Source organism: Phaethon aethereus (genome assembly GCF_964289735.1).
Source record: "Phaethon aethereus genome assembly, chromosome: 5".
NCBI classification, from domain to species: Eukaryota; Metazoa; Chordata; class Aves; order Phaethontiformes; family Phaethontidae; genus Phaethon; species Phaethon aethereus.
Window position 1 is genome coordinate 61,184,689 of NC_138579.1, and position 12,319 is coordinate 61,197,007.

The following is a 12,319-nucleotide window of genomic DNA, read 5'->3' on the forward strand; positions in this document are numbered from 1 at the left end:
ACAGTGTATGTTGGAACTAATTTTTTTAACTCATGCTGACAGCCTGAAGTGTTTGAAAAGATCAGTCCAAAGCAAAATTAGGAGATGAGAAGGCAGGCAGCTTTTTTCCCTTTCTTTTTCTTGACTAATTCTTGATTGAGTCTTTTCTCCCCTGCTCCCCCCCCCCCCAACTTTACCTTTTGAGGTTAAGAAATTTGGTTTTAAATACAGAAATTAAAAAAAAAAGTGTGACAGCAGTCTTTTTCATTACTTAAGACTTGGAGGAGAGAAATGTCTGAAAACTAAGAGTTGGCTATGTTGTATTTTAACTCTTTGTGGGCTAGTTCTCTAAGACAGTATGAAACCCTAGACTCGAAATTCACATTGCAAGTTACTTTTGTAATAAGACCTGAAAAAATACAAGGAATTAAAATGTATATGCTTCTTACAGCCCTTCTGGCCAATGGGTACTGGCTGCGCAAGAGGGTTCTTAGCTGCTTTTGATACTGCATGGATGGTGCGGAGCTGGGCTCAAGGAAAACTCCCGTTAGAAATCCTTGCTGAGCGGTAGGTGCTGCTTTTGTCTTCTCCATTGCCAGTGTTTGAAAGAGTTGTAGTACTGATAGAAGGCAGTGGTATTCAGAATGCCAACGAGAGAAATTCTTCCTTGGTGCAATGGCATTGGGCTGAAATTATTTATTCCTTCAGGTTACTGAACAATTTACAATAGCAGTAGGTTGTTGCTCGGCAAGCTTCTGTACGCTAATACAGAGATCCAGCAAAGTGCTTGACATGGGTTTAAATCACTAATTTAAGTCACTGATGACTAGAATTAAGTATGGTCCTTAAGGAAATAAACCAAAGATACCTTGTGGCAAAAGATTAACCCTCCAACAATCTCAGCACCTGTTCTTTCAATTAAAAAAATAAAAATCCTGAAACCAATCTAAATAAATACTTTAACACTACCAGCTTTCATAGTTGGTATCTGTGATTTTAACTCTGCATTTTAACTTAATAGCCGTTATGCCCTCTTTATTTAGACTGATAAATATGTGGCAAAGGAGAACAGCTATAATGCTGTACCAGAAGCTTCTCTATGTAATGCCTTTTTGACCAGAGCAAAAAAAAAAAAAAATCTAAGCACACCAGCAGCCCTGGTGTCGCCATGGTCTGATGGTTGAAGTCGCTGACTTTTGGTCCAGATGGTAACTTCCTGCTCTGCTACAGCTGTCTAGGCTGTTTCAGGGCAGCTACATAACAGAAATAGTCATAATTGTGGTAATGCAAGTAGAAGTATTATTAAGTACAGTGCTTTGAGAAGTTTTAAGATAGAAGCCTGTGGGATGACTCAAACATGGCATAGTCCCAAATGGAAAATTGCACAGCATAATAAAAAAGGCTGTGGTGGTTATAGGAATTGCAGAACGACGGGATTTAGTGCTGTTATGTGGTAAAGAAGTTGCTCCTTGGGTGGATGTTAAAGCAAAGCCAGATGACTGAATGATGTAACCTCCTTTTTTTTTTCTCCTTTTTCCTGCTCGCTTCCTGCCGCAGGAAAATACGGGCATAAGTTCTAAGAGTCTGTCTTTGTTGTCCTTTTTCTGTTTGGCATCCTTCTGCTGAGCAGGGATAAGAAATGGATGGATGCATTATGCATTTAGTGCATAACACTTGTCCTAGCAGAATCAAAATAAGGTGCAGGTAGTTGCAAAAAATAAAATACTCTTTATATAATAAATATTTTTTAAAATGAATCTCTTGCATCTTTTTTCTCTATAAGAGAAAGCATTTATCGACTTTTGCCTCAGACTACCCCTGAAAATATTAACAAGAACTTTGACCAGTATACCATTGACCCAGCAACAAGATACCCGAACTTGAACTCAAGCTGTGTTCGACCTCACCAGGTCAGTACCTAAAAGGCTTGCTTGTGAAATCACAGTACATTTTTTGTCCAGGAGAAATAGGGCTGCAAGTAGTGTGTAAACAAAGCTTCAAGGGACTCCTTAATTTAGAACCAGCTATTGATAAAGTCAACCTAGAGAGAAAACTTTTTTCTCTCCAAGTGAGTCTAACATTATGCTGCCAATTGCTTTCACTTGTAGGTGAGACAATTATATGTTACCAATGAGTTACAACAATGTCCTCTTGAAAGAGTGAGCTCCATTAGAAGATCAGTGAATTTCTCAAGACGTGGTATGTGACGTCTCATGTTTGCTGTAGCTTAATACTTGGAGCCTTCTGAGCATAAAAAAACTGATGAAAATGTTTGCTCTCCACTGTAACTGCAGAGTCAGATATTCGACCTAACAAGCTCTTGACGTGGTGTCAGAAGCAGACAGAAGGGTACCGTAACGTTAACGTCACAGACCTGACTACCTCCTGGAAAAGTGGCCTTGCGTTGTGTGCAATTATCCATCGCTTCAGACCTGACCTCATGTAAGTGATGTCTGTAGATCTGGAGTGTAGGATATATTAAGCATTTACCAAAGTATAGCGTAAGACCAACCAGAACAAAACTGATACTCTGCAGTCCTCTTCTATTGCTGGTTTTTGCAAGGAGGTGCACACCGTTGCTGGGTTTGGGGCATGGAGAGGGTGGGGTGGTTTTTGCTTTCTTTTTTCTCTATGTCGTTGCATAGCATTTAAAATTAAATATATATGCTTTCAAAGAGCTAGGAAGGCTTTGAACCTTATGACTTATGATCATGTTTGTGGGAGTCACATGGCTGTTTAAAACAAAAATTGCAGTGCTTGGAGAATGTGAGTTGCATTCCCAGGTCCCTGGAGACAGGTTTTTAGAGTATGTTTAAAACCAGAGCCATAATGGCACTGTCACGAGTTAAGGCTCGTTCAGGTATTTCTGTTAATTGAGCCATCCTCACTGTGTTGTAGTGGTTGCTGTGACAGCCATCTAGGGAAACGTTGGGCCATGGAGGTGCACAGGAGATGGTGATTTTGCACAACACTCTGTCCAGAGAGTGCAGTGCCCTTGCACGTGGGCTGTGCAGCAAGGGCTGGCCCTTGAGAAGTAACTGCTTTAGGGATTGAGTGTAAGCCAGCATTCCCCTTTTGACAGTGTTTCTGGGATCCTAACCCTACAAGACCCAACTTCTTCTGTATGAATGTTTTGTAAGGTTCCTTGGTTAGATACAAGAGGGTCAGTGTGTAACGGGTGTTGGGAAACGGCAATTGCTGGCACTGGGTTACTGAGCCTGCTTGATGCAGTCGGTGGTGGGGTGACTCCTGTCCTCTCACCGATCTCCAAAATGCAGCAGATGCACTCTCTTGCCTTCCTACACAGGCTGAGGAGTCACGAATGAATTATTGTCAGCCTCCCTTTGTTGTGGATAAAGGAAAGAAATGATTGAGCTCTTTTATGAGGTGTGATAAGTTGGAAAAAATAGGAGCGATACCCAGGGTGCTTGTTTGTACAGCTTTGCCAGAGGAAATGCTAATGTTGTAAGAATAGGATTTTTTTTTTGCTTTGAGTTAGTTTAAAAAAAAGGGAATTAGGGATGGTTTTGTGGATATAAGCGGGGGGAGAGTGTAGGAAGCAAGTAATCTTTGCTATCTGTGGAAAACATGTCTCTCAACTTTCTAGAGAGTGCAGTGCTTGATAGATTTATCTTCCTGAGCTAATGGACCTCTTGCTGTTTAATTAACATTGTGTTTGGATCTTGTTGGATTTTTGTATTAAATGGGACTGCTGAAGGACTTGGCCAGATGAAATCCGAGCAGGCGAGAGAGGCGGCTGCCTGTGGGCTGCGGGCAGGACTGGGGTGGAGGGCTGCAGTCCCCTGGCCCCAGAAACAGGCAGAGTGTGTGGGTGGAGGGGAGAGAGAGAGAAATTATTTGGGGGTTCAAAACCTCACATTCCTTGTGGGGAGAAAGAAACTACCCTGCCTGGAGCTTTGTAATTTATTCACGTGTTTATTTTAATCATGAATTTTGGAAGCTGTTCAAGAGATCAGAGTCTTAGAATAGGTCCCATAGAAAATGGATTAAAGAATGGGTAACACAGTTCCAGATGTGTGGTGTACTTAGTGCACTGCTAAAGTCACTTATGAAGTGGACAGGAGGTCCTCATTCAAACAGTGTATGTAACACCTTAGAAAGGTCGTGCCTTGCATATGGGTGTGCACACATATATTTCAGAAAATGCTAGACTAAATTTACTCCTCTTGGCTTTGATTTATAGAACTAATTGAAACTAAAAAGTCAATTGCTAACAGGTGAGATTTGTAGTAGTACAGCTGTATTTTGAGAGGAAAAAGGTTTCTTAACACTTCTGAGGAGGAGCTGCATTTCCTCATAAATACGAGAATCCTTTTTTTGTGCGACTACATCAAAATTCAGTTCAGTGAAATAGCTTTTAAATCGCATCTCTGGCAAAGCCAGAATTTGTCATTACGGTATTTGTATGAGGCCTTTGGCATTGTGTAGATTCTGTAGCTTGGACCCAGTGAAATGCCTGTGCCCTCATTCGTGGTGCTATTCCGCACCTCTCCAGTGGGCAAGGGAGTGCTGCGTGTTTCCAAGGGGAGCAGAGAGCAAACCGCCTCTGATGCCAGTGTGTTGTCTCCACAGCGACTTTGATGCTCTGAACGAAGAGGACGTTGTCAAAAACAACCAGCTGGCATTCGATATTGCTGAGCAGGAGTTTGGGATCCCCCCTGTGACCACGGGGAAGGAGGTGGGGTCAGCTGGGGAGCCCGACAAGCTCAACATGGTCATGTACCTCTCCAAGTTTTACGAACTGTTCAGGGGCACACCTCTGCAGGCAGTAGGTAAGCCAAACCCAGGCTGCTCCTAATTCTTGCGAGTTTGGGGAGCGGAAGGACTTGATCCGAGCTGCTTATGAGTAGTGCTCTTGAGCCAAGAGTCCTTTCCCAGCTGATCCGTTCTGGCATGCGAGCGTGCCTGCTTCTGTCTGCAATAGTTACCTTGTGATTAAAAAAGGAAAGGGAGGGAAAACTTGATTGAAGACCAAGGTTTTGTGGGTCCTTGGTGGTTTCAGGGAACAGGAGCAGCTGGATTAATTGCTGCTTGACATCATGAAGTTCATGTATCAGGTCGTTAGAGTGATTCTCTGGTAAGGATGACTGCATACAGCATGTCCGTTCTTGGGTGTTTCTCTTCCTTTTTTTTAAGAACTCACCCTATATTGTCTGTATTTACTTTTATTTGCCTGAGTTTCTTATATATAATTGCTACCAGCAATCAACTGGAAAGTTCTGGCTTAGTCGAAGTATACAAAAAAATCTGAATGAATGTCCTAAGCAGTTGGTTTTTTTGAACAGATGCTGGCGACAAGCAAAATGGAGAAAATAATGATCTGTGTTCAGCAAAGTCATCAAACTTCATCTTTAATAATTATATCAATTTAACTTTACCAAGAAAACGAGTACCAAAGGTAAGTTGTGAAGGAAGACTTACCCTATAAATCTTTCTCTTTTAAAAAGATGAAAGTAAACTGTCAGGCTTAGAAATAAAGGGTTTATATATATCCTACTATTAAAAGACCTGCAGAAGAAGATTTTTAAGTATATTAAAGTAAAATAAGATTTCACAATAAACAAAGCTAACATACATGTACACACTCAATCATTATGATGTTTGTAAGCATAAAACTGAAGAATTGTCAGTGTCCAATTGCTGAAACATTAATAATAGTCTCAGTTAAGCATTATCTGTAAATGCAAAATTTTGAATCAAAGTGAGTGATTTGGGTGTATTTGGGGAGAATTTGTATCTGTTGTCCATGTTAATCTTCAGTGTAGGTAAAAGTGAGAGGAGGTGAGGAGGATTTTTTATTTGTGTTTATAAGTTGAAATATTTGAGATCTTGGCTCTGTTATGTGTATTGTCTTATGTTTTATTTCTGGAAATTATTCAAAAGGTGTTTTTAGGAGGTTTTGTGCAATGCTGGATGCTAAGATTTTTATTTTGGGGACTTTGGGTTTGTTTATTGTGACGGGGAGGTCTGGAATTTTTCTGGGCTATTTCTAGAAATAGCTATCAGAAAAATAGTACTGTAGTTCTGTATCCCTAGAGTTAAATATAAAAATTATAAATATATATATTATATATCAGTTCAAGTAATCACTGGTATGCTAGAATGCTCATTGATTGGGAGGGAGTGCCTTTTTTAATGAAAGCAGTGATTTGCTCAGTTTGTGGGTGCTGTCGAGGTTCTGGAGGGAAGCTTTCAAACCCTTCTAGATGTCACTCTGCATCGGTGACAAACAGTGGGCAGGTTGACTAGCATGACTGAGGTAATGATCTCTTAGTAATACCCATATACTTTTCTCTCTTGGTCACTTATGAATGAAAAGCTATTGCTATGCCCTATTTATGTCCCTGTATAGAACACACCTATGCCCATACATGTTGGGATTAAAGGCTCCAGGGCCTTGAAGGGTTATGGAGACCGCAGTTAATACTGTCTGGCATATAGGACTGTGGGCAGTGAGAGTATTGTCTATGTGCTTCTGAATGGGTTATAACTTCAAAAGTTTTACATTATTTAATTTAAAAGTTAGTCTAATGAAATTATTCAGTAATAAACTGTTTCACCTTCTGCCTATTCATTAATTTGGTCCTCTGCTGAAAGGAGACATTGAGGAGGGGTTTTGCTTTCACAGCCAAGCCTACCTTCATTTTAACTTCAGTTTAAATGGGGCGTGTCTACACAGCCTGGCTTAGAGGCAGCAGTGTCTCAAGTCCAACTGTTGCAGATTAACCAGCACAAGGTAGACAGCAAGCATGTACTCCTCCACCAAAATTTAATTTAACTTCTGCATTTTCTGACATGCAGCTTAATGCAAAACTGTTCCAGGTTTTGAATTTCCTGGGCTAGCCAGGAACTGTGTATTGACTATCATGATTCTCAAGTTCTTTCTTTGTTTTTTTGTCTTTTTATTAACAGACCTCCTTAATGCTTAACTGTATTACTTCATTTACATCTCTGCAGAGGCTCTTAAGTTTTGCCTGCAAAAGTACAGATTTCCTACTTTTGGAGTTCAGCATCCTTAATAAAAGTTCAGGTGTACATATATGTACTGCAACTCTCAGTATTTTAATATATTGCTTTTTAATTTTTTTCGTATCTTACCTTCTCGGTTGTGGTAGAAATGTGACTTTTAAATTTTTTTTTTCACCTAAAGAATTACTCTAGAATTTCCAGATATTTCCTAGACTGACTTGTGTCTTGAATATTTTCCATCCACAAACACATTTTCAAAGCCTGTGGACAGTGAATTGCCCAGTAACCTCATATATCCTTGGCAGGAAGTAACTTTTACCTGACACTGACATACACAAAACCGAGTGACATGTTTCCCAGCTAACCAAGCAGTGAGAAACCAAATAGGCAAAAAAAACCCATTGCTTTTTCTTGTGGGTGACATTTTTAGAATGTAAACCTTTTTCACGACCACAGTGGTGTTGTTTTTCTGAGTTATGTGCAGAAGTAAATAGACTTTTGGTAGTGGGTAGAGCTTTCCATTACTAAGCCGTACAGCCCTCGGACTAACCTCCTGTCATGAAATGTACCTCCTGTTATGGCAGAAGGTTTAGTTCTTGGCACTACATGAAAGCATGGGGTGATTGCTGGACGTGCCCCTCTGGTTTTGCACTACAGGGGCTCATTTGAGATGAGAAGTGGAAGTGATGTTTTTCCAAATCAGCCTGGGGAGCGGGACTGTCAAGACCTTATTTTGTATGAGGCTTTGCAGCCCTGGCCTGGAAGGGGTGTGAAGCTGAGCAAGAAACACAGTACTCTGGTTAGGACGGAGACTTGCGAGTGCCGTAACCGTCTGAAACTAGCTGGGAAATTAAGCTCCTTGGAAAGCAACTGCTTGAGTTAAGAGTTTGACTGTGGCTTCAGTTTCATGGTTCTCTCCCCGGCAAAAAGCAGTGCTGAGCATTATCCAGGTTTGACTGTAGGAGCACACTCCCATATCGGAGAGTCAAAAATTCAGCCAGGGTAACGGTGTTGCTTACTGAACTTTCCGTACCATCCAGTTTGTCCTTTCATTTGGCTGGGAGGGGGATCCTTATCTGGGTGCGGGCTGAGAGAGCTGGCAGCCTGTGCTGGGCTGGATAGTGGTGCCCATTCTCCTACGAGTGTGGGCTGGGCTGGAGAGGAACTGAGATTTCCTGGGCTCAGATTAGTAAATGAATGGAGGTGTTTACACAGTAAGGGGCACAGTCCTTTTTCTTGGAGTTTTGCTAGGCAATTAAATCGCTTTGTCTTTCACTTCTTTGTAAATACGTTAATGAGAGTCCTTTGTGTGAGGTTTTTTTTGGAAGGCAACATTTTGTTTGCTCCATTCACTTAGGCAAATTCTGCTTTTATGTGGTACAGATTGTCATGCGGAATACATTGTGCTGTAATGTTGTTCACTCTTGCCTGAGTGAAGTGTCAAGCTAGGTTGCTGAGAGCTGGTGCTTGAGAGACAATGTACCAAAGCATACAAAGTAATCAAAATATTGTCATCTGATTCTTTTGGTGTTTGCCCAGAAGTTGTTTGGGATTACTTCTATTCACTGCATAATGATTTATTACAAACAGTGTATATGTAAAAAGGAAGCCTGTATTCTTTGATCTTTCTCTCTTTATTCTTTTTTCTTTTTTTGAAGTTGGCTGAGCAATCGCTAAGTTAGTGTGGGCAAATGCAAATAAATGGAATGTGGTTTATTGTTCATAAAGTATAACCTAACGTGATATTTATCAGACAAAAAAACCTCTCAATTGTATCAAATCTGCAAGACTGAATTTAATAAGAACTGATACAAATTTTTAAGCATTGACTATTTTGCAAGTTCATGCGGACTGAGTGTGATGTATTATTTATTATTTGTGTAATCTCTAGTTCAGTAAAATAATATGTGCATATCTTGAGCACAAAATAGGCAATTTGGTTGCTTAAGTACTGTAATGTAAAGCCATAGTCAGGGAGACAGACCTTTAAGGCAGACAGTAATTGCTCCAAAAAAGGAGATATGTCTGCACTGTGAACACATGATCTGCATGCAGATATCTAGGTTGAGATGTGGAGGTTATAGTGAAAGAGTGACAGGTTTCTGGGTTTTGTAATTTATCTGGAAACCAGTGCAGTCTAGATCAAAATTCACAGAATAACTGGTGCTGTAATGCCTTCTTCAAGGATGCGTTAGTGCTTTATGAATTACACAGCATCACACAGAATCATTAGGGTTGGAAAAGACCTTTAAGATCATCAAGTCCAACTGTCAACACCACCAAGCTCACTAAACCATGTCCCGAAGTGCAAGGTCTACACATGTTTTTTGAATGCTTCCAGTGCTGGTGACTCCACCACCTCCCTGGGCAGCCTGTTCCAATGCTTGACCACTCTCTCCGTAAAGAAATTTTTCCTAATATCCAGTCTAAACCTCCCCTGCTACAACTTGAGGCCACTTCTTGTCCTATCACTAGTTACTTGGGAGAAGAGACCAACACCCACCTCACCACAACCCCCTTTCAGGTAGTTGTTGAGAGTGATGAGGTCTCCCCTCAGCCTCCTCTTCTCCAGACTGAACAACCCCAGTTCCCTCAGCCGCTCCTGATAAGACTTGTTCTCCAGACCCCTCACCAGCTTTGTTGCCCTTCTCTGGACACGCTCCAGCAACTCAATGTCCTTCTTGTAGTGAGGGACCCAATTATAAATTCATCAGTATTGAAAGAGGAAAAGGTAAACACTGGCATTGTAGGGCCTGTGTTCAACAAAGTGTACGAACATGTATTTTTCATTACCCATCAGAGTCCAGCAAGAGCTCTCAGTCAGGGGTTACAGGGCAGCTGTTATGTACATAACTGCTGTGAGGGCCACCAGGCTCCTCGCATGAGGAGCGACCCTGCTGAGCTGAGGGGGACTAATGAGGCACGCCACTGCAATGGGGCCTCTCGCATGTTCACGCTGCTCACCTGTGTTTGCTTTGTTTAACGCAGGCCAGGCCACACTGGTCTGGTTATGAAAGTTAATATCCTGGGAGGAACTTCTTGGATAAATCTGGTAACTGCTGCAGTAATCCATAGAACTTGTTACCGTTTCAGGTTGAAGGGAAAACTGAAGAAAATGAGACTAACAAAAGACGTCGAAAAGGTCTTTTTGGTGTCTTCGAGGAGGTTGGTGTTCAGTGGTGTCCACACATAATCCAGCTCCTTGATGAGCACCAGAGCTGAGGAAGCGGCGGGAGTTGGGGGGCCAGGGCTTGGCCTCTGGTGCTTGGTGGGAGCAAAAAGCCGCTCCCCTTAAAACCTTGAATTTACTGTGATGTGCGCTAAAGAGGAGCTAAATTTATTTAAATCATTTTGTAGGGAGGAAAACGTTACCTAAATTGCACTAGTTTTCTTTCTGACTCGAGATCACTTAAGATACTAGGTTGGGTTTTTTTCCTTTTCCCAACTCAGTTATTTAAACAAATTTTCGTTTGAAGAGTTTGCATCGCAGCTTGGTTCCTAGCCTCTCCCTGATTAGTTACCTTTGTGAATTTGCATCACCAGCACCAATTAATGTTCCCTTCTTACTGTACTCTGGGACCAAAGAAAACATTTTTTTTTGTGACTTTTGCATGCTAAACAGTGTCATTTTTAATATACCGTAGACTGTATTTCCTTTCACCTTTTGCTGATAAGGATGTTACCTCCTCTTGCTCTCTCTTCAGAAGTGTTGTAGGTAAACTAGAAAAAAACATAGTTTGTTTTTTTCTTGCAGGCTTCAGGCTTTTCAGGCCAAGGGACAAATGCTGGGAAAGAACAGAGCGATGGCAGAGAAGGAGTGAACCAGAATAAAGTTAAATCAATGGCAACCCAACTGTTGGCAAAGTTTGAAGAGAATGCTCCAAATACAATTTTTCGGAGGCAGGTAGGTCCTAGATGAACATAAAAGTAATCTCTAAAATTAAACTGTAGTCCCTCCTGGTGAACACGATGCAGACTTCCAAGGGAAGAGATGAATCTGTTATGTGTTTGAAGTGGGTTGTCTTTTTTTATACTTTATGCAAATTAAAGGTGTTCCTCTCAATACTTAGCAAACAAATATAGCTAGTATAGATTGATTGATGTATATTAATATAATGTATTAATATATTAAAGTGTAGTGGAATTGCAATGTCTAGAAATCTCTTGTAAACCAGTCTGTAGAATTGTTGCTTTGTATGGGAGTCTAAGCTGGCTGCATACAGTATTGCAGAAAGACATTTTTTCCCTATATTCTCTGAATAAAGGACACTACATATCCAGTGGAATCTTTCTTTGTGGAAAATTTAGAAAGCATAAGAAAGGAACCTAATCTTTTGTGAGATGCCTTTTGCGGCTGCCTTTTCCATTCCTAAAGTCAGCATAAGGGAATATATTTGTACATTCCACAGCACTTTGGAGGTTTGTTGTTAGTGTGACTAGTGGTGTTTTAAAAATAATCCTGTACTGCCAAGGTAGGGATGATAAGCTCAAAATCATACTTTAGCCAGTGAGATGATTTGAGTCACTGAGTTTGGATCTCTCACCTAAAAGATCTGAAGGAAGAATGAGCCAGGTATCGAGGTTCTGTCAAGGGTGGTGGTTTTCATAGTTCTTTGTGCTTGTATTTGTTTATTTACATATGTAAGTCCTCCAGAAGTGTAGGCTTTATACATGTCAAGTGACTTCCCTGAACCACTGTTGCTTGTACGCTAACTGGCTACTTGTCAGTGCCCTGAGCTTTCTGTGTGTGATACATGTGCAGAGGTTTGCTTGACCATGTTGAAGGAAGCCTCGATGCATTACCTTTTGATCACAACCTCTCTTAATGAATACAGAATGTGCTGAATTTTAAATATATCTTTGATGGTAGTAGGGGTTAATAAAATGGTAAGGTGACAAGAATCTGCAAAATGTGTTGTTAAGCTCCATAGTAACCTGTCTTTGAAAGCAGCTTTTATTTCTTTCTGCTTCAAAAGATCTTTGAATCCTATTTACTGTCTTCCTTTTTTTTCCCCACTCTGTCTTTATAATTTTAAAAATGCTTTACAAGGAGCTAATAGATAGACCAGCCCTGCTCTCTTCTGACCCTCCTGTTAATCCTCGCTTTGCTAAACCTAAGGATCCAAGCTGTCTTCTACCTCAACCAAAAAGGCAGGTAGGAACTCATGAGTAACATCTGACAAGAACACCATTTCTTACTGCTGTGAACTCAATGTTATTCTGTAGTTACAGAATATATAGAACAATATTTGAATTGTGAAAACCACATTAAAGTTTTAAGGCTATTTTACAACTGCTTGACCAGATAAGAAAACTATTTGAAAGAATTAGTAACTGTATGGAAAAAAAC

General features: G+C 40.7%; 1 protein-coding gene across 1 annotated transcript in view; it reads left to right on the forward strand.

Annotated features, from left to right (window-relative positions):
• Positions 1–12,319, forward strand: part of MICAL2 (microtubule associated monooxygenase, calponin and LIM domain containing 2) — a gene marked incomplete at both ends in the record, with an annotated part of 108,230 nt that overhangs the window by 26,582 nt on the left and 69,329 nt on the right. The window contains 9 exons of the mRNA XM_082000681.1: positions 431–546; positions 1,763–1,889; positions 2,088–2,178; positions 2,274–2,421; positions 4,573–4,772; positions 5,286–5,398; positions 10,063–10,134; positions 10,724–10,873; positions 12,020–12,124. Coding sequence (XP_081856807.1) covers positions 431–546; positions 1,763–1,889; positions 2,088–2,178; positions 2,274–2,421; positions 4,573–4,772; positions 5,286–5,398; positions 10,063–10,134; positions 10,724–10,873; positions 12,020–12,124 — 1,122 coding nt within the window. The remainder of the gene's footprint in view (positions 1–430; positions 547–1,762; positions 1,890–2,087; positions 2,179–2,273; positions 2,422–4,572; positions 4,773–5,285; positions 5,399–10,062; positions 10,135–10,723; positions 10,874–12,019; positions 12,125–12,319) is intronic.